The sequence below is a fragment of the Nerophis ophidion genome, linkage group LG01 (genome assembly GCF_033978795.1).
Source record: "Nerophis ophidion isolate RoL-2023_Sa linkage group LG01, RoL_Noph_v1.0, whole genome shotgun sequence".
NCBI lineage: Eukaryota > Metazoa > Chordata > Actinopteri > Syngnathiformes > Syngnathidae > Nerophis > Nerophis ophidion.
The window spans coordinates 73,481,677-73,503,241 of NC_084611.1; the positions used below are offsets into that span (position 1 = coordinate 73,481,677).

Here is a 21,565-nt window from a genome sequence, read left to right on the forward strand (position 1 = left end):
TTTTTTTTGGCAACACCTTTGTGGTCACAATTCATTAAAGGCCTACTGAAATGAGATTTTCTTATTTAAACGGGGATAGCAGGTTCATTCTATGTGTCATACTTGATCATTTCGCGATATTGCCATATTTTTGCTGAAAAGACTTAGTAGAGAACATCGACGATAAAGTTTGCAACTTTTGGTCGCTAATAAAAAAGCCTTGCCTGTACCGGAAGTAGCAGACGATGTGCGCGTGACGTCACGGGTTGTAGGGCTCCTCACATTCTTACATTGTTTATAATCATAGCCAGCAGCAGCTAGAGCTATTTGGACTGAGAAAGCGACAATTTCCACATTAATTTAAGCGAGGATGAAAGATTTGTGGATGAGGAAATTTAGAGTGAAGGACTAGAAAAAAAAAGTTAAAAAAAAAAAAGGCGAGGGCAGTGAGAGCGATTCAGATGTTTTTAGACACATTTACTAGGAAAATTTTGGAAAATGCCTTATCTGCTATTGTGTTGCTAGTGTTTTAGTGAGATTAAATAGTACCTGAAGTCGGAGGGGTGATGCCACGGGTGTGTTGACGCCAGAGTTTCTGAGGGCAGTCACGGCAGCTGCAGGAGGACGCAGGCTCCGCTGATGTCTCCGGTAAGAGGCGACTTATTAACACAATTTTCTCACCAAAAACTGCCGGTTGACATGTAGTCGGGATCCATGTTCGCTTGACCGCTCTGATCCATAGTAATGCTTCATCTTCGGTAATTTTAAACAAGGAAACACCGGCTGTGTTTTTGTGGCTAAAGGCTAAAGGCTTCCCACCTCCATCTTTCTACTTTGACTTCTCCATTATTAATTGAACAAATTGCAAAAGATTCAGCAACACAGATGTCCAGAATACTGTGTAATTATGTGATTAAAGCAGACTACTTATAGCTTGGATCGGGCTGGAAAATAATGTCCGCTACAACCGGTGACGTCGAACGCACGCGTCATCATATCGCGACGTTTTCAACACGACACTTCGCGGGAAATTTAAATTTGCAATTTAGTCAACTAAAAAGGCCGTATTGGCATGTGTTGCAATGTTAATATTTAATCATTGATATATAAACTATCAGACTGCGTGGTGAGTAGTAGTGGGTTTCAGTAGGCCTTTATGTTCATTTGATGACACGGTAAATTGAATGATGTGGACACGTTTGTTACTGGATACTTTCCTAATGCGTCTGCCTTGTATCTGTAAGTAATATGCAACTTTAAAAAGTCGTTACTTGTTTATATTGACAAATGTGTTTATAGACTGAAATATTGTTCAATCAAGGACACTTACTACACATGTCTAGCTTGTGTGCTATTGTGTACTTAGCTGTTGTGCAGCTGCTAGCTGGCCATGTTTGCCTTTTGTAAATCACTTTACTGAAACAAAAGACAAAACTAACTTTGTGTTTTTATTGGAGGACATTTAGATGTTAATTGGCTGTCCAGATTTGCACAAGTAAACTCACTGCGGGACTGCTTGCATCGGAGCTTATCGGAGAATTCAGATGCGAGACGATATCATCCGATTTTGCTTATAATTGGACCAATGTCATTACATCGGATCGGGACACTTCTACTCATATCATGATGCATCATACAGTTGGTCCTCGTAGTTTGTCCACTGACACAGATCGTTATCAGCAACCACAACAGGATACCAGCAGAGGCCATTGTTGTTTACCTGCAAGACATAACTGTTGGTCATTAGAATGTTTATGACATGGCATCAAAATCACATAAAAAAAAAAAAAAAAATACATTTGCAGGCAGGCACTTTATGATTTCCCTTCCTGGTACGATGACCCGCCCTATCTTGCCTCTGATTGGCCTCATTAATAGTAAACAACAAACCAATCATGGATGTTCTTATAGGTGCAAGCACGTCTTGGAAGGAAGAAGGGGAGGGGTTTAGTAGTCCATGGAGGGAGTGCGGGGGAGAACAAGGAACACAACAAATAAGCGCCATTTGGTCATTTTAATGTGAAATATATTATATCGATATTACAACATTTTCTTAATTAATATCTTGTTTAAAAATATATCAATATATCTTACAAACTCGATATATCGCCCAGCCCTAGTAGTATATATATATATATATATATATATATATATATATATATATATATATATATATATATATATATATATATATATATATATATATATATATATATATATATATATATGTCTTGATTGGATTATCCAGAGAATAGTGCTCGATACCGTGGTAGAGTGCAATATGTAGCTGTGGGAAAAATCACAAGACTACTTCATCTCTACAGAACTGTTTCATGAGGGGTTCCCTCAATCATCAGATTTTTTTTATTTATTTTTTTTTTTTTTCGTGATTGAGGGAACCCCTAATGAAACAGTTCTGTAGAGATGAAGTAGTCTTGTGATTTTTCCCACACCTACATATATATATATATATATATATATATATATATATATATATATATATATCTTTATTACGGGTGTGGGGAAAAATCGATTCGAATACGAATCGCGATTCTCACGTTGTGCGATTCAGAATCGATTCTCTTTTTTTTTTTTTAAATCTACTTTTTTTAAATTATTATTTATTTATTTACCCAACCTGACCCAGCAACACTCAGAACTGCAATAAACAGAGCAATTGAGAGGAGACACAAACACGACACGGAACAAACCAAAAGTAATGAAACAAAAATGAATATTATCAACAGCAGTATCAATATTAGTTATAATTTCAGCATAGCAGTGATTAAAAATCCCTCATTGACATTATCATTAGACATTTATAAAAATAAAAAAAAAGAACAATAGTGTCACAGTGGCTTACACTTGCATCGCATCTCATAAGCTTGACAACACACTGTGTCCAATGTTTTCACAAAGATAAAATAAGTCATATTTTTGGTTCGTTTAATAGTTAAAACAAATTTACATTATTGCAATCAGTTGATAAAACATTGTCCTTTACAATTATAAAAGCTTTTTAAAAAAAAATCTACTACTCTGCTAGCATGTCAGCAGACTGGGGTAGATCCTGATGAAATCATATGTATTGAATGAATACAGAATCGTTTTGAATCGGAAAAATATCGTTTTTGAATCGAGAATCGCGTTGAATCGAAAAAAATCTATTTATAATCAAATAGCGACCCCAAGAATCAATATTGAATCGAATCGTGGGACACCCAAAGATTCGCAGCCCTAATACATATACATCTATACATATATACATATATACATATACATATATATATATATATATATATATATATATATATATATATATATATATATATATATATATATATATATATATATATACATATATATATATATATATATATATATATATATATATATATATATATATATATATATATATATATGTTTTTATTGTCGCCTAAATAGACCTTTGTACTATATATTTATTAAACAAATTTTGGTACAAACTTCTTCCTAGCTATTAAACAATGGGGCCTCAGATTCAAAATAACGGACAAAGTTAAATATCACACAACATAAAATGAGGTTGATAATGTGTAATAATTGATTTGTGAGGAAACAAAATAGATTTGTTCCGGTGGGATTTTGGCACCGTTGAATTGGAGTAACAATTGTCGGGTATAATTTTGAGGCTACTTGAGTTTATCTAAAAGAGTGTTATGATCCAAAACTTTGAGTAGCCAGATAATGTAATGTCCAAAGTTCTCAAACAGTCAAATCAGAACACAATGTGGCTGACTATTAGGGCTGTGAATCTTTGGGTGTCCAACGATTCGATTCAATATCGATTCTTGGGGTCACGATTCGATAGTATATCGATTTTTTTCAATTCGATTTGATTCTCGATTCAAAAACAATATTTTCCCGTTTCAAAACGATCCTGTATTCAATCAATACATAGGATTTCAGCAGGATCTACCCCAGTCTGCTGACATGCAAGCAGAGTAGTAGATTTAAAAAAAAAAAAGCTTTTATAATTGTAAAGGAAAATGTTTTATCAACTGATTGCAATAGTGGAAATTTGTTTTAACTATTAAACGAACCAAAAATATGACTTATTTTATCTTTGTGAAAACATTGGAGACAGTGTGTTGTCAAGCTTATGAGATGCGATGCAAGTGTAAGCCACTGTGACACTATTGTTCTTTTTTATTATTTTTATAAATGTCTAATGATAATGTCAGTGAGGGATTTTCAATCACTGCTATGATGAAATTATAATTAATATTGATACTGTTGTTGATAATATTCATTTTTGTTTCAATACTTTTGGTTTGTTCTGTGTCGTGTTTGTGTCTCCTCTCAATTGCTCTGTTTATTGCAGTTCTGGGTGTTGCTGGGTCAGGTTTGGTTTTGGAATTGGATTGCATTGTTATGGTATTGCTGTGTAGTGGTTTGTTGGATTGAATAAAAAAAAAAGAAATAAAAATGAGAATCTATTCTGAATCTTACAACGTAAACGATTCGATTCGTATTCGAATCGATTTTTTCCCACACCCCTACTGACTATACTACTGTGCTAATCCATCCACTAATCAACCCTTGAACCCCGGGGCAATAATCCACTATTATGATACGTCATGTCTTGTACTGTAATGGCTCTCTGTAAAAAAGAAACACGATTAAAGTGAAAAGGAAACCCCATTGAACAAGAGTTCTGTTAGTGTCCTACAATACACACATCATCGATTCACATCAATAGTTTCATGTGACCTACAGGAAAGAAGGAAGGAAGGGTGCTTTCACTTGCATTTTGACTTTGCCTGGGTTTTCCCAAGTCTGTCAGAGAGCAAGTGAGCACGTCCACTAGTAACACAATAAGCAGATAAGGGATTTTTCAGAATTATCCTAGTAAATGTGTCTAATAACATCTGAATCGTTCCACCTACCCTGTCTTTTTTTTCTAGTCCTTCACTCTCACTATACTCATCCACAAATCTTTCATCCTCGCTCAAATTAATGGGGAAATTGTCGCTTTCTCGGACCGAATCGCTCTCGCTGCTGGTGGCCGTGATTGGAAACAATGTGAGGATGTGAGGAGCTCCACAACCCGTGACGTCACGCGCACATCGTCTGCTACTTCCAGGACAGGCGAGGCTTTTTTATTAGCGACCAAAAGTTGCGAACTTTATCGTCAATGTTCTCTACTAAATCCTTTCAGCAAAAATATGGCAATATCGCGAAATGATCAAGTATGACACATAGAATGGACCTGCTATCCCCGTTTGGATAAGAAAATCTCATTTCAGTAGGTCTTTAAATATATTTTGTCATTATCGCTTATACATTTGCCTCTAAACCTTTCAAAATATGTCCGTATCTGCACTGATGCAAGTAAAAAAAAGTCGCCTACTGGGACGCTCGACCAGGCCCTCAACTGGTGGCCAGCGGGCCACATCCGGCCCACCAGTACTCTCGCCACCCCACAGGGGGCAGTAGCGAGGCACGTGTGACAATAAAGCAGCAGTGGGCTGAATGGAAATATTGGACTACTCATTAAACCCTGAAAAAATTCTAAATAAATTGCAAAAATCAGAATTTTACCAACGACTGGACAACAAAGTATGAATGTTCTTCCCCGAGCAGGTGTTCAAGTCATTGTTTTCTGGCGGACCTTCTAAGCGACGGACACAATGATCCAGACAAGCAGCAAAGATGGTAGAAATCCCAGCATGTCATCACAAAACTTGGTCAAACATTTGTAAGTTGATATTGTGTATAAATATATTTAGTTTGTTTTGTATTGAAATTGCTGACTTTGTGATGTATTTTGTATCTGTATTCATGTTGTTATTTGTCTGAAAGTAACTCTGTCGATCAAACTCGTTTAATACATGTAGCGCTAAATTTGACCAGTAGAGGGCGACAACTCTTCTGGATTTGATTGTGAAAAGCCAAATACAGTGTGTGCAATGTTTGCTGTGTGTGAATGTTATGTAAGTCCTATATGTAGGGGTGTAACGCTACGTGTATTTGTATTGAACCATTTCGGTACGGGGGTTCCGGTTCGGTGCGGAGGAGTACCAAACGAGTTCTACACGAACATATGAAGTAGCCGCCTATGCTAAAGTCTTAACAAGCTGCTCCGCTCCGTTCTGCCTCCGTCTCCTACACAGCACCCTGCATTGTCCCTCCCACACAACCATCTGATTGGTTACAACCGTAGCGGTAACAACCAATCAGCAGTGCCTATTCAGAAAGCATGTCGTCAGCGCTTCAGCGTCGAGCAGATAGGTCTTTAGCAGGTGAGCAATGGATTCTCCCCAAATTATACTAAACACTTCCAAGTCAACTACATTCTAAACATCACTATGAGCCCATTTACCTTCTAGAAACAAACTGCAGCACAGCTCACTCGCAGTCCTGGTTTGAGGTGAAGGCTAGTTAGCTTTTAACGTAATGTTAGCTCATTTTGTGGTGTGTGCGTGTTTGTGTGTGTGTGCGTGTGTGTGTGTGTGTGTGTGTGTGTGTGTGTGTGTGTGTGTGTGTGTGTGTGTGTGTGTGTGTGTGTGTGTGTGTTACGGACAGTGTTGATTGAGGTGTGTTGAAGAAGCAAAAAAGGACATTATATTAAATGAAGAGTTTCTGTCTCTGATAGTGTATATAATAATGTAACTGCATCATAAAGCCTACATGAACTCCATGGTGTTCAGGGATGAATAGTCTCTCCTATTGCTATTGTACTATTTTTTCAGCTATAGTTACATTAATCATTAGTAATGTAGCAGCCTAGTTTTGAATGGCAGGGTCCCTGGTATCACGTGTTGATACAAATACAACATTTACATAACAGAAATCAACTGCAGGCTTCCCCAATGCTGTAATAAATTAAGCATGATGAGTTGACTTGAAACTGTTTAATGTTGCACTTTTTATATGTAGAAGAAAAGTAGTGTCATTTTATTTCATCTAAGCAAAAACTTGAGGCAGTTAATTGTGGATTATCGAGGGGAGAATTATTATAGTGTTCCCAATATTAAAAGGATCAAGCTATTGTTTACAAATTTGGTAAATAAATAATCCAAAAAATTTAAATTTTGTTGTTTTCTTACTGTACCGAAAATTAACCGAACCGTGACCTCTAAACCGAGGTACGTACCAAACCGAAATTTTTGTGTACCGTTACACCCCTACCTATATGTGTAAACATTTGTAGTTTATTGCGTGAATATATTAACACCAAACCTATTTTATTTAAGTAAAATACAAAATGGACGTTACACTTTTGTTACTTGATTTATATAAATGGATTATACTTGTAAAGCACTTTTCTACCTTCAAGGTACTCAAAGCGCTTTGAAACTTTCCACATTCACCCATTCATACACGCATTCACACACTGCCATGCAAGGCCCTAACCATGACCCATCAGGAGCAAGGGTGAATTGTCTTTCCGAAGGCCACAACGGCCGTGACTATGATGGCGGAAGCCGGGGATCGAACCAGGAAGATTCCGGTTGCTGGCATGGCCGTTCTACCACCCGAGCCACACCGTACCTTATGTAATGTTTATTTTATGTTTGTATTTTCAGTCTTACATACCTAAATGAAGGAAATGTGCTCGCAATATTAATTTTAGTGAAGGAACAGGAAGAGGATAGTTAAAGGTAAAGATTCTATCTAAAAAAACGAAAAATATGGTCTGATTAGAAGAACATTTGAAAGAGTAGAAAAAAGAACAAGGGGTTAGGAATAAGTTTGCAATCAAAGGAAAATGTATTAAGCAGACTGAGAAATACTATTCCATGTCTTTATCTCCAGCATGTTAGACCACTGTAATGGCCTTCTCACTGGCATCTCTAAAGCAGTATAGCTAAAATGCTGCTGCTCGAGTCCTGACTAGAACAAGGAAATATGACCATGTTAGTCCAGTGCACAGTGTGCACAAGTCTTTTCATGGTATCGTGCCGAAGTCTTAAAACTAAATGCACCATCTTGGGCTCTGAGAACCTCAGCCAGTGGTCTCCTGCTCCTGTCCAGAGTCAGGACAAAACATAGTGAGGCTGCGCTTGAGTTTTTTGCTCCTAAAATCTGGAATTCCAGAAAATATGAAACAGGTAACAACAATGTTAATGTTCAATTTCAGGCTGAAAACACTTTTAATTGTGCATATGAAAACTGTATTTCATCTACACTCTTTGATTTTGATTTGAATGTTTATAGTTTTATGGTTTCAATCTGAATCATGATTACTGTATTTCCTTGAATTGCCGCAGGGCATATAGTATGCGCCTGCCTTGAATTACTGCCGGGTCAAACTCGCTTCGCAAAATAATTAGCGCATGCTTAGTATTACCGCCTGGTCAAACTCGTGACGTCACGAGTGACAATTCCCCTGTCATCATTTTCAAAATGGAGGAGGCTGATTTAAATACCGGTAATTTGGAATCGCATAAAGTGAAGAAGATTAAGAGCTATTCAGTAGGATTTAAGGTCCACACTTACATCACACTCAAATTTTTACTGTATGCCTTTGGTAAGTGCCGGAGTGAGAAGAGGTTTTAAAATAATTAGCGCATGCTTACTTTTACCGCATGCCTTTTGGTAAGCGCAGGAGTGAGAAGAGGTTTTAAATTAATTAGCGCCAGGGCGGCAACTCAAGGAAATACGGTAGTTTTGCCTTCATGTCATTTTCTATCCAGCACTTTGAATGGCTTTCTGTACGAATTGTGCTCTATAAACAAACACGCTTTGCATTTGCAGTAATAATGTCACATGAAGCCACCTGTTGTTCATTAACTGGCGCTCATTCATGCAAAATAGGGTTCCTTACAGTCCCATGGATGGCTGGGCCCTACGCACAACACGTAATGTGCATATATGAGAGGGATCGGCTCTGGTTGACACATTCCTAGATAAGAAGGAGTATTGTGTGCATGTTGAGCACAGCTGTTTGGACTCGGTGATGGAACATCTGCATCCCATCACGCAGTCGTGGGATCCAGTATGAGAAGTTTGCTCCCTCAAGATGTCTATGACTGGAACTCCAAACCATGTTCACCAAAAAGCTAGGACAACATGGCGCAGCCGGATTGTTTTTTTATAATGTACGGTTATACCTGACAGGCACCAGATTTTTCCACTCCTTTCCCCTTTTTCCACCCCTTGTGTGCCAACTTCTGTGAACTATAAAAGTTAATTGTGTTCCAACATGCAGATCGCCCGCTGGGCCTAAAATGTCAATTAATGAATGACAGGGCGCTTCATATAAAACATCCATCCATCCATCCATTTTCTACCGCTTATTCCCTTTGGGGTCGCGGGGGGCCCTGGTGCCTATCTCAGCTACAATCGGGCGGAACACCCTGGACAAGTTGCCACCTCATCGCAGTCATATAAAACATTTGATTAAAAATGGATACCTTGACCCTTCCTGCTTCGTCACTGATAATAATAAAATGTCAAGTGTTAATCTGCTTTTTCACTGGCGTGCATCTATAGAGCTGCTCTTGTAACACATAGAGACAACCTGGATGAAGACCAATGCTTTTTATCAAACATGATGGAACTCGAGAGGTGCTGCAAAGAGGAATGAGCGAAACTGCCCTAAGATAGGTGTGCTAAGCTTGTGGCATCGTATTCCAAAAGACTTGAGGCTATAATTGCTTCCTAAGGAGCATCAACAAAGTACTGAGCAAAGGCTATGAATACTTATGTACATCTGACATTATTTGTTTATATTTTGAATAAATGTGTTTTTTTTTGTCAATATGGGGTATTGTGTGTAGAATTTTGAGGACACAAATAATCTTATTCCATTTTGGACTAAGACTGTAACATAAAATGTGGAAAAAGCGAAGTGCTATGAATACTTGTTGGATGCACTGTAAATAATTTGGTTACAATTGTTATTTATATAATAAAACATGCATCAAATTAAATTCTTGTTTGGTTACAAAAGTATAAAAATCGCATCTCCAAATACAAACCCCGTTTCCATATGAGTTGGGAAATTGTGTTAGATGTAAATATAAACGGAATACAATTATTTGTAAATAATTTTCAACCCATATTCAGTTGAATATGCTACAAAGACAACATATTTGATGTTCAAACTGATAAACATTGTTTTTTTTTGCAAATAATCATTAACTTTAAAATTTGATAACAGCAACACGTGACAAAAAAGTTGGGAAAGGTGGCAATAAATACTGATAAAGTTGAGGAATGCTCATCAAACACTTATTTGGAACATCCCACAGGTGTGCAGGTTAATTGGGAACAGGTGGGTGCCATGATTGGGTATAAAAGCAGCTTCTATGAAATGCTAAGTAATTCACACACAAGGATGGGGTGAGGGTCACCACTTTGTAAGCCAATTGTCGAACAGTTTTAGAACAACATTTCTCAACGAGCTATTGCAAAGAATTTTGGGATTTTACCATCTACGGTCCGTAAAATCATCAAAAGGTTCAGAGAATCTGGAGAAATCATTGCACGTAAGCGATGATATTATGAACCTTTGATCCCTCAGGCGGTACTGCATCAAAAACCGACATCGTGTGTAAAGGATATCACCACATGGGCTCAGGAACACTTTATATAACCACTGTCAGTAACAACAGTTGGTCGCTACATCTGTAAGTGCGAGTTAAAACTCTACTATGCAAAGCAAACGCCATTTATCAACAACACCCAGGAACGCCGCCGGCTTCGTTGGGCCCAAGCTCATCCAAGATGGACTGATGCAAAGTGGAAAAGTATTCTGTGGTCTGACGAGTCCACATTTCAAATTATATTTGGAAACTGTGGATGTGGTGTCCTCCGGAACAAAGAGGAAAATAACCATCTGGATTGTTATAGGCGCAAAGTTCAAAAGCCAGCATCTGTGATGGTATGGGGGCGTATTAGTGCCCAAGGCATGGGTAACTTACCCATCTGTGAAGGCACCATTAAAGCTGAATGGTCCATACAGGTTTTGGAGCAACATATGTTGTCATCCAAGCAACGTTATCATGGACGCCCCTGCTTATTTCAGCAAAACAATGCCAAGCCACGTGTTAGAACAGCGTGGTTTCGTAGTAAAATAGCGCGGGTACTTTCCTGGCCCGCCTGCAGTCCAGACATGTCTCCCATCGAAAATGTGAGGCGCATTATCAAGCGTAAAATACGACAGCTGAGACCCCGGACTGTTGAACAACTTAAGCTGTACATCAAGCAAGAAAGGTAAAGAATTCCACTTTCAAAGCTTCAACAATTACTTTCCTCAGTAGCCCAAATGTTTATTGAGTGTTGTTAAAAGAAAAGGTGATGTAACACAGTGGTGAACATGCCCTTTCCCAACTACTTTGGCACGTGTTGCAGCCATGAAATTGTAAGTTAATTATTATTTGCAAAAAAAAAACCAAGTTTATGAGTTTCAACATCAAATATCTTGTCTTTGTAGTGCATTCAATTGAATATGGGTTTAAAAGGATTTGCAAATCATTGTATTCCGTTTATATTTACATCTAAAATAATTTCCCAACTCATATGGAAACTGGGTTTGTACAATTCTGCTTAGTGACCCAATAATGTTCCTGTAATCACCAGTTTCCACAAAGTCTTTTTTACAAGCATGGCCCGTTTTATGCATTTTTATTCATCATGGATGTTACAGAACTGTTTCCTGACTCTAAAACTTGTCTCGTGGGATTTTTCTATTCATAACCCTTATTTGGTAGCATCACCATAAGGAAAAAAAGATATATCTAAATAATAGGCAAATCATTAGAGTGAATAATCAAGACGGTTTTATGGCATGGGTGCCCAAAGTGCAGCCATTTCTTTATTGGCTCGCGATTTATTCTAAAGATAAATTAAAACAACACAGATCAGAACATTAATCCATAAAAATGTAAAAATGGTCCAAATCCCGCCAGAAATGGGACATGAAAACCAAAATGGCCGACGACCTGTGCTTTTAACTGTATATTTATATAGTCTTTAGGGACTCCGTCCTGTCGGGTGTACAAATGTATTGCAAGATCTAAGTTTTTGAGTGTGCTAAGGGGCTCAAAATGTTTTTTAACTGGCAGAGTAAAAATAATATTAGTAAAAAAATAGATTGGGTTAGATTGCATTGTTAGCTATAACATAAAGCTCAGATGTTCAGATAGTTTAGCATACAGTGGGGCAAAAAAGTATTTAGTCAGCCACCGATTGTGCAAGTTCTCCCACTTAAAATGATGACAGAGGTCTGTAATTTTCATCATAGGTACACTTCAACTGTGAGAGACAGAGTGGGAAAATAAAATCCAGGAATTCACATTGTAGGAATTTTAAAGACTTTATTTGTAAATTATGGTGGAAAATAAGTATTTGGTAAAAAGCTCTCACTGATGGAAGGAGATTTTGGCTCAAAATCTCACGATACTTGGCCCCATTCATTCTTTCCTTAACACGGATCAATCGTCCTGTCCCCTTAGCAGAAAAACAGCCCCAAAGCACGATCTTTCCACCCCCATGCTTCACAGTAGGTATGGTGTTCTTGGGATGCAACTCAGTATTCTTCTTCCTCCAAACACGACGACTTGAGTTTATAACAAAATGGATACATGGATGATACAGCAGAGGATTGGGAGAATGTCATGTGGTCAGATGAAACCAAAAGAGAACTTTTTGTTATAAACTCAACTCGTCGTGTTTGGAGGAAGAAGAATACTGAGTTGCATCCCAAGAACACCATACCTACTGTGAAGCATGGGGGTGGAAACATCATGCTTTGGGGCTGTTTTTCTGCTAAGGGGACAGGACGATTGATCCAAGTTAAGAAAGAATGAATGGGGCCATGTATCGTGAGATTTTGATCCAAAACCTCCTTCCATCAGTTAGATCTTTGAATGGTTGACCAAATACTTGTTTTCCACCATAATTTACAAATAAATTCTTACAATGTGAATTCCTGGATTTTTTTTCACATTCTGTCTCTCACAGTTGAAGTGTACCTATGATGAAAATTACAGACCTCTGTCATCATTTTAAGTGGGAGAACTTGCACAATCGGTGGCTGACTAAATACTTTTTTGCCCCACTGTATATTGATTGATTGATTTTAGTATCTTTAACATACAAAATATTTTCATGTGGCTCCCAAAGTATCCGTCAATTTTATACGACATCTTCGTTCCATGGTTATCATCACACTTGTCCTATTTACCATGAACCTTGATCATTATAACCTGATGATTATGATAATAATTATAGTAAAATTGTACTAAATAATATGATAAAGATATACATACAGTATATAAAAAACTTAATCAATGATAAAATGTATTTTGGTTAAACCACAATCTAAAAGCACTCAAAAAAATTCTGACATAAAAACTGGAGGAAAAGTAGAAAAAATATTTGCATATCTAAAACATATTTGTTTTACTTTTCACGGCTGATTATACAAATAAGTTTCATTATCGCAGTACTGTGGAAAACGCCGTTTCTTGCGCACACACGCATGCACGCAACCACACAAAGACACTTCAACATTATTGTAAGGGATAGCTTTGATTAAATGTGTTAGGTTACTATGTACAAAACGATTTGTCCTGCAAAAGGAATTAAAACAAGTCAGGACTGGGACTGAACATGACATGACATTCAAGGTGCTGATGTTGCAATACAGCGTATTGCAACATGTATATTTCAAAAATAATTTATTGCCTCACAATACGAAGTTCCTGCAGTCCTGGGTTCAAATCCAGGCACGGGATCTTTCTGTGTGGAGTTTGCATGTTCTCCCCGTGAATGCGTGGGTTCCCTCCGGGTACTCCGGCTTCCTCCCACTTCAAAGACATGCACCTGGGGATAGGTTGATTGGCAACACTAAATTGGCCCTAGTGTGTGAATGTGAGTGTGAATGTTGTCTGTCTATCTGTGTTGGCCCTGCGATGAGGTGGCTACTTGTCCAGGGTGTACCCTGCCTTCCGCCCGATTGTAGCTGAGATAGGCGCCAGCGCACCCCGCGACCCCGAAAGGGAATAAGCGGTAGAAAATGGATGGATGGATGGAATTTACTGTATTTTTGTTGTTGTTTTATTTCTGCTAGTTTGGCCTTATTAGTGTTTAAAACCACAAGTGCTCAGCTATGCGTGTCGTTTTGTTTATCATAGTGAATTTAAGACTACATGACTGCAGGACAGGGGTGCCAAACTCATTTTCTTTGAGGGTCACATCACAGTTTTGGCTGCCTTAAGAGGGACATTTGTAACAGGGACTATTATATGGATACAAATGTATGGATGGGCTTCATGATATTATTACACAAGCGATTCTCAAACTGTGCTACATGTACCACAAGTAGTACGAAGGCTCCATCTAGTGGTACGCCAAAGAATCACTTGTGAACAGTGTTTTATTTTCTAATATTCAAACACAGTGTTACTGTTCAAACTGTGTGTATTGCTACAGAGGTCAAAAATATTAAAAATACTTGTTAAATAAAACCTCTGCTTTGTTTTAACGAATACTTGAGCATACAATGCTACTGTATTTTATAGTTGGTCATTAGGGTGGTACTATATATATATATATATATATATATATATATATATATATATATATATATATATGGAAACTGATCAAGGAGCTCTTTGTATTATTAGGTCCATCTGTGCTAAATATTATAAACTTATCACTCTCCTCGGGCACTGTTCCCCTAGCATTCAAAAAAGCGGTTATTCATCCTCTTCTTAAAAGACCTAACCTCGATCCTGACCTCATGGTAAATTACCGACCGGTGTCTCACCTTCCCTTTATTTCAAAAATCCTTGAAAAAATTGTTGCGGAGCAGTTAATTGAACACTTAGCGTCTAACAATCTATGTGAAACCTTTCAATCCGGTTTCAGGGCAAATCACTCCACGGAGACAGCCCTCGCAAAAATGACTAATGATCTATTGCTAACGATGGATTCTGATGCGTCATCTATGTTTCTGCTCCTCGATCTTAGCGCTGCTTTCGATACCGTCGATCATAATATTTTATTAGAACGTATCAAAACACGAATTGGTATGTCAGACTTAGCCCTGTCTTGGTTTAACTCTTATCTTACTGATAGGATGCAGTGTGTCTCCCATAACAATGTTACCTCGGACTACGTTAAGGTAACGTGTGGAGTTCCCCAGGGTTCGGTCCTTGGCCCTGCACTCTTCAGCATCTACATGCTGCCGCTAGGTGACATCATACGCAAATACGGTGTTAGCTTTCACTGTTATGCTGATGACACCCAACTCTACATGCCCCTAAAGCTGACCAACACGCCGGATTGTAGTCAGCTGGAGGCGTGTCTTAATGAAATTAAACAATGGATGTCCGCTAACTTTTTGCAACTCAACGCCAAAAAAACGGAAATGCTGATTATCGGTCCTACTAGACAACGAACTCTATTTAATAATACAACTCCAACATTTGACAACCAAACAATTAAACAAGGCGACACGGTAAAGAATCTGGGTATTATCTTCGACCCAACTCTCTCCTTTGAGGCACACATTAAAAGCGTTACTAAAACGGCCTTCTTTCATCTCCGTAACATCGCTAAAATTCGCTCCATTCTGTCCACTAAAGACGCTGAGATCATTATCCATGCGTTTGTTACGTCTCGCCTCGACTACTGTAACGTATTATTTTCGGGTCTCCCCATGTCTAGCATTAAAAGATTACAGTTGGTACAAAATGCGGCTGCTAGACTTTTGACAAGAACAAGAAAGTTTGATCACATTACGCCTGTACTGGCTCACCTGCACTGGCTTCCTGTGCACTTAAGATGTGACTTCAAGGTTTTACTACTTACGTATAAAATACTACACGGTCTAGCTCCATCCTATCTTGCCGATTGTATTTTACCATATGTCCCGGCAAGAAATCTGCGTTCAAAGGACTCCGGCTTATTAGTGATTCCCAAAGCCCAAAAAAAGTCTGCGGGCTATAGAGCGTTTTCCGTTCGGGCTCCAGTACTCTGGAATGCCCTTCCGGTAACAGTTCGCGATGCCACCTCAGTAGAAGCATTTAAGTCTCACCTTAAAACTCATTTGTATACTCTAGCCTTTAAATAGACTCCCTTTTTAGACCAGTTGATCTGCCGTTTCTTTTCTTTTTCTTCTATGTCCCACTCTCCCTTGTGGAGGGGGTCCGGTCCGATCCGGTGGCCATGTACTGCTCGCCTGTGTATCGGCTGGGGACATCTCTGCGCTGCTGATCCGCCTCCGCTTGGGATGGTTTCCTGCTGGCTCCGCTGTGAACGGGACTCTCGCTGCTGTGTTGGATCCGCTTTGGACTGGACTCTCGCGACTGTGTTGGATCCATTGTGGATTGAACTTTCACAGTATCATGTTAGACCCGCTCGACATCCATTGCTTTCCTCCTCTCTAAGGTTCTCATAGTCATTATTGTCACCGATGTCCCACTGGGTGTGAGTTTTCCTTTTCCTTGCCCTTATGTGGGCCTACCGAGGATGTCGTGGTGGTTTGTGCAGCCCTTTGAGACACTAGTGATTTAGGGCTATATAAGTAAACATTGATTGATTGATGATTGATATATATATATATATATATATATATATTTTTTTTTTCCCTCTAAATACACTGTAGAAATAAATCTGTGGATTTTGCTGGTAGCTCAGTCGGCAGAATATTATCGTAAAATTGACGGCGGTTTTTACATCATGTACTGTAAAAGGAAAAATTTACACTTTTTTTAAAGGTGAATTACTGCCGGCTGAGCTGCCATTTTTTTAAATCTATTGTCATTTTTAAGCTGTACAAATTGATGGATAACTTGCTTTAAAATCATGATGCAACAAAAAAAATCCAATTGAAATTTTTTTTATGCTGGTTACACTTAAAACCTTTAGCATATCAATATGTGGAGTTCAATTATGGAATTGATTAACCAAAGAAAACAAACAAAGCACCGATATGATTCAGTTTAAGAGACTGTTCAAACTACAGGTGTTCACGAAGTACACGGAACAAGAATTATAATTTATATCTGGAACCCTTTTTTATTTTTTTTATTTTATTGAGACAAAGATCAATTATGTATTTATTATTTGTTTACTTACATACATTGTTTATTATCTATTTGTTCACTATTCTGTTACAGAGAACAAGAAAATAGAATAAAATTGCTATGGTATGAAAAGGGGTTGTATTAAATAAGCTTGGCTTCCTCCTACTCCTTTTCGAACGTGCAGTAATGAAACAACTGGAAATATGTGATAATTTACATTGTATCGTATGCATGTTCGAAATAAACTAAAGCTGAACTGAACTGAACATTAGGTATCGGTATCACTTATACCAGCATGAATTTTACTCTGTATTGGATCGGAGAGAAAATCAGTGGTATCACACATCACCAGGCGGACCTGATTGGAGTTTGACTGTAGAAGAGTGATCCCCAACCACCGGTACGTGACATGTTTGCTACCAAGCCGCACAGAGGTATTAAATAATTCATAACCCACCGCATTTCCTCATACTTTCGCTAGTCCCAATAGACACACCGATAAACTTGATCACAGATGTATTATACAACTCCTGATACAAAGTCGCCATTTGCTCGACTACTGCAACGCACTTCTTGTCAGGATTCCCAGCAAGAACATTTAGAAGCTGCAGTACGTACAAAATAGTGCTGCGAGGATCCTGATGAGAGTGCGGAAACATGACCACATCACACCAATTCTCAAATCCCTTCACTGGCTTCCTGTTCCATTCAGGATTGAATTCAAAATCTCCCTACTAACTCATCAGTGTCTCAATGGAAATGCCCCCCTCTACCTCAAGGAACTGCTCACCACTAAATCCTCCACACGACACCTCCGCTCCGGACAGGCTAACCTCCTCCAAGCTCCACATACAAAGCTTCGAACAATGGGAGACCAGGCTTTCTGCTCCGCTGCTCCCAGTCTGTGGTATGCTCTCCCTGACCTCCTGAGGGCACCTCAGACTGTGGATGCTTTTAAAAAAGGCTTAAAAACCCATATTTTTAAAAAAGCCTTTTTATAGACATGCATGCTGGTTCTAGCTATTGGGCTGTTTCTGGTTGTATATTTTATTTATTTTTATTATGTTTTTACTATTATTATTATTACTATTTTTTACACTTTGAGGCTGTTTGCTCAACGTAAAGTGCTTTTTTTACACATAAAATCTGTTATTATTATCATTATTATTGCTGTATTCGTTACATCTTTGTTACATGGGACAATTCTCATTAATAAACATATAAAATTTAAAGGTGCCAAATCGTAGCCAAAAGCTAGGTTCTGTCTGCAATCCGCGGCAGGTTGATGACATAAGATCAGGGCAGATCAGGAACAAAGTGACCATAGTAGTTAAATGGAGAAGTGCTGAATTGTTGCATATTATAATTGTGCTTAAGGAAAAAAATACACATCTCCTTTGGCCTATTAAGTTAAAGTACTGGTATTATTGAAAATTGTACTATTACATAAGTAGTGAGCAATAATGGATGTATTTCTGCATGGACAAGTGGACCTAAAAAGCTAATATTAGAGTATTTATTCATGAAATATTGCACAAAATATGAATACATAACTTTTAGAATGGAAATCGTAATCCACAGAAATCTATTGGAACCAATGTCAAGTATTTTTAGCTTGCCTATACTGTATATCCATGCTTGTCCTTAAATGTGATGTATCACCTATTAACCATCAGATACTAAAGCCAAAAACAAAAGCCCACTATTTGCAAAAATGAGCAAAAAAAAAAAAAGTCTATGGAGAGCTTTTGTGCAAATGGAAAAATTCAGGGGCTCTCACTAATTGAATGATATAGTGAGTTTTTTCATGTATTCATTGTCCATGCAATTATTTCCTACATTTATCTGCCACACATGGAAGGCAGGTTCGTGAAAATAATGCCTACATTAAAGAAGCAGCTAATAGAATCGTTTCATCTGGAAAACACATTTTATTATGAATATTTGGAGCAGTGGTTCTCAAACTTTTTTCAGTGATGTACCCCTTGTGAACATTTTTTAATTCAAGTACCCCCTAATCAGAGCAAAACATTTTTGGTTGGAAAAAAAAGAGATAAAGAAGTAAAATACAGCACTGTCATCAGTTTCTGATTTATTAAATTGTACAACAGTGCAAAATATTGCTCATTCGTAGTGGTCTTTCTTGAACTATTTGGAAAAAAAGATACAAAAATAGCTAAAAACTTGTTGAAAAATAAACAAGTGATTCAATTATGAATAAAGATTTCTACACATAGACGTAATCATCAACTTGAAGTGCCCTCTTTGGGGATTGTAATAGAGATCCATCTGGATCAGGGGTAGGGAACCTATGGCTCTAGAGCCAGATGTGGCTCTTTTGATGACCGCATCTGGCTCTCAGATAAAGCTTAGCTGACATTGTTTAACACGATAAGTCATGAATAATTCCGCTGGTAATCAGTGTTAAAAATACATCCATCCATCCATTTCCTACCGCTTATTCCCTTGGCCCTGCGATGAGGTGGCGACTTGTCCAGGGTGTACCCCGCCTTCCGCCCGATTGTAGTGTTAAAAATAACGTTCAAAAAATAAAACATTCTCATGCATTTTAATCAAACCATTCGTTTTCTACCGCACCTGTTCAATATGTCGCATTAATGGTAAGAAGTATTATATTTATTATTGGTTAACTTTAGAATAACAATGTTATTAAAAAGAATGAGACTTATTATACTCTAAAAATGTTGGTCTTACTTAAAAATGCATGCATTTAGTTGTATTCAGTGTTAAAAAATATAATACGGCTCTCTTGGAAATACATTTTGAAATATCAGTCTTTCATGGCTCTCTCAGCCAAAAAGGTTCCCGACCAATCTGGATTCATAAACTTAATTCTCAACATTTATTCACAAAAAAAGAAGTCTTTAACATCAATATTTATGGAACATGTCCACAAAAAATCTAGCTGTCAACACTGAATATTCAATCAATCATCAATCAATGTTTACTTATATAGCCCTAAATCACTAGTGTCTCAAAGGGCTGCACAAACCACCACGACATCCTCGGTAGGCCCACATAAGGGCAAGGAACACCCAGTGGGACATCGGTGACAATAATGACCCAGTGGGACGTCGGTGACAATGATGACTATGAGAACCTTGGAGAGGAGGAAAGCAATGGATGTCGAGCGGGTCTAACATGATACTGTGAAAGTTCAATCCATAATGGATCCAACACAGTCGCGAGAGTCCAGTCCAAAGCGGATCCAACACAGTAGCGAGAGTCCCGTTCACAGCGGAGCCAGCAGGAAACCATCCCAAGCGGAGGCGGATCAGAAGCGCAGAGATGTCCCCAGCCGATACACAGGCAAGCAGTACATGGCCACCGGATCGGAATGGACCCCCTCCACAAGGGAGAGTGGGACATAGAAGAAAAAGAAAAGAAACCGCAGATCAACTGGTCCAAAAAGGGAGTCTATTTAAAGGCTAGAGTATACAAATGAGTTTTAAGGTGAGACTTAAATGCTTCTACTGAGGCATATATATAAATATATATATATGCATATATATATATATATATATATGCATATATATAAATATATATATATATATATATAAATATATATATATATATAAATATTGTATTGTTGCATTTTTTTCACAGTTTATGAACTTACATTCATATTTTTTGAAGTATTATTCACTAAATATATTAATAAAGGATTTTTTAATTGTTGCTATTTTTATAATATTTTTTAAAAAAATGTCACGTACCCCTTGGCATACCTTCAAGTACCCCCATTTGAGAACCACTGGTTTAGAAGTATGCAAAATAATATTCATATAGGCTACTGCATTGTATTACAGTTATGTTTATATGTATAGTCTTTATTTTAACAGTCGTTCACGCCTTACTGTACAGGCAGCCTGCAAGCATACAGACGGTGACCCACTTTCTCCTGTGTGAGTGTGTGTGTATACAGAAGTTTCCCGCGTAACGTCCACATTCCCGTATTAAAAGATTAGTCACGAAATACTGAACAGAGAGAGTGCTCTCTTCACAACTAAACGATGACTCCGCGAGCACAACACAACCCAAATTGGCAAGGTGTTCGGGATGTGGACTCACCTAAAGCATGTCGTTTGATCGTCTGTCACTTTTCATTTCGACGATGGAACCCTTTTCGTGGCAGCAAGCCGCACTCCGGCAGCACACATTGGATTTGACTGAAGTCTGTGCAGCCACGCGCCTTCATTCTTACTTTCACTTTCAGTATGACTAAAAAGTGCACAGGACAGCAGCTGCCAGTTAAGGGTGGAGTCTGTCAAAACATGTTTAGAAATTAAGTTTAAAAAAATTATATATATGTATATATAAAACAAAATATGGGTAAAAAGCCTACTGAAATGAGATTTTCTTATTTAAATGGGGATAGCAGGTCTATTCTATGTGTCATACTTGATCATTTCGCGATATTGCCATAGTTTTGCTGAAAGGATTTAGTAGAGAACATCGGCGATAAAGTTCGCAACTTTTGGTCGCTAATAAAAAAGCCTTGCCTGTACCGGAAGTAGCAGACGATGTGCGTGTGACGT

At 38.0% G+C, this 21,565-nt stretch overlaps 1 protein-coding gene across 4 annotated transcripts in view; it reads right to left on the reverse strand.

The window, feature by feature from the left end:
• Window positions 1–21,255, reverse strand: part of zgc:174863 (uncharacterized protein LOC100136852 homolog) — a 57,838-nt gene extending 36,583 nt beyond the window's left edge. For all 4 annotated transcript variants that reach the window (XM_061910885.1, XM_061910890.1, XM_061910897.1 and 1 more), the window contains exons 1-2: window positions 21,099–21,255; window positions 1,617–1,699 (exon numbers count right to left, since the gene is read on the reverse strand). In XM_061910885.1, the coding sequence (XP_061766869.1) occupies window positions 1,617–1,689 (73 nt within the window). In that variant the 5' untranslated portion in view covers window positions 1,690–1,699; window positions 21,099–21,255. The remainder of the gene's footprint in view (window positions 1–1,616; window positions 1,700–21,098) is intronic.
• Window positions 21,256–21,565: the final 310 nt, after the last annotated feature.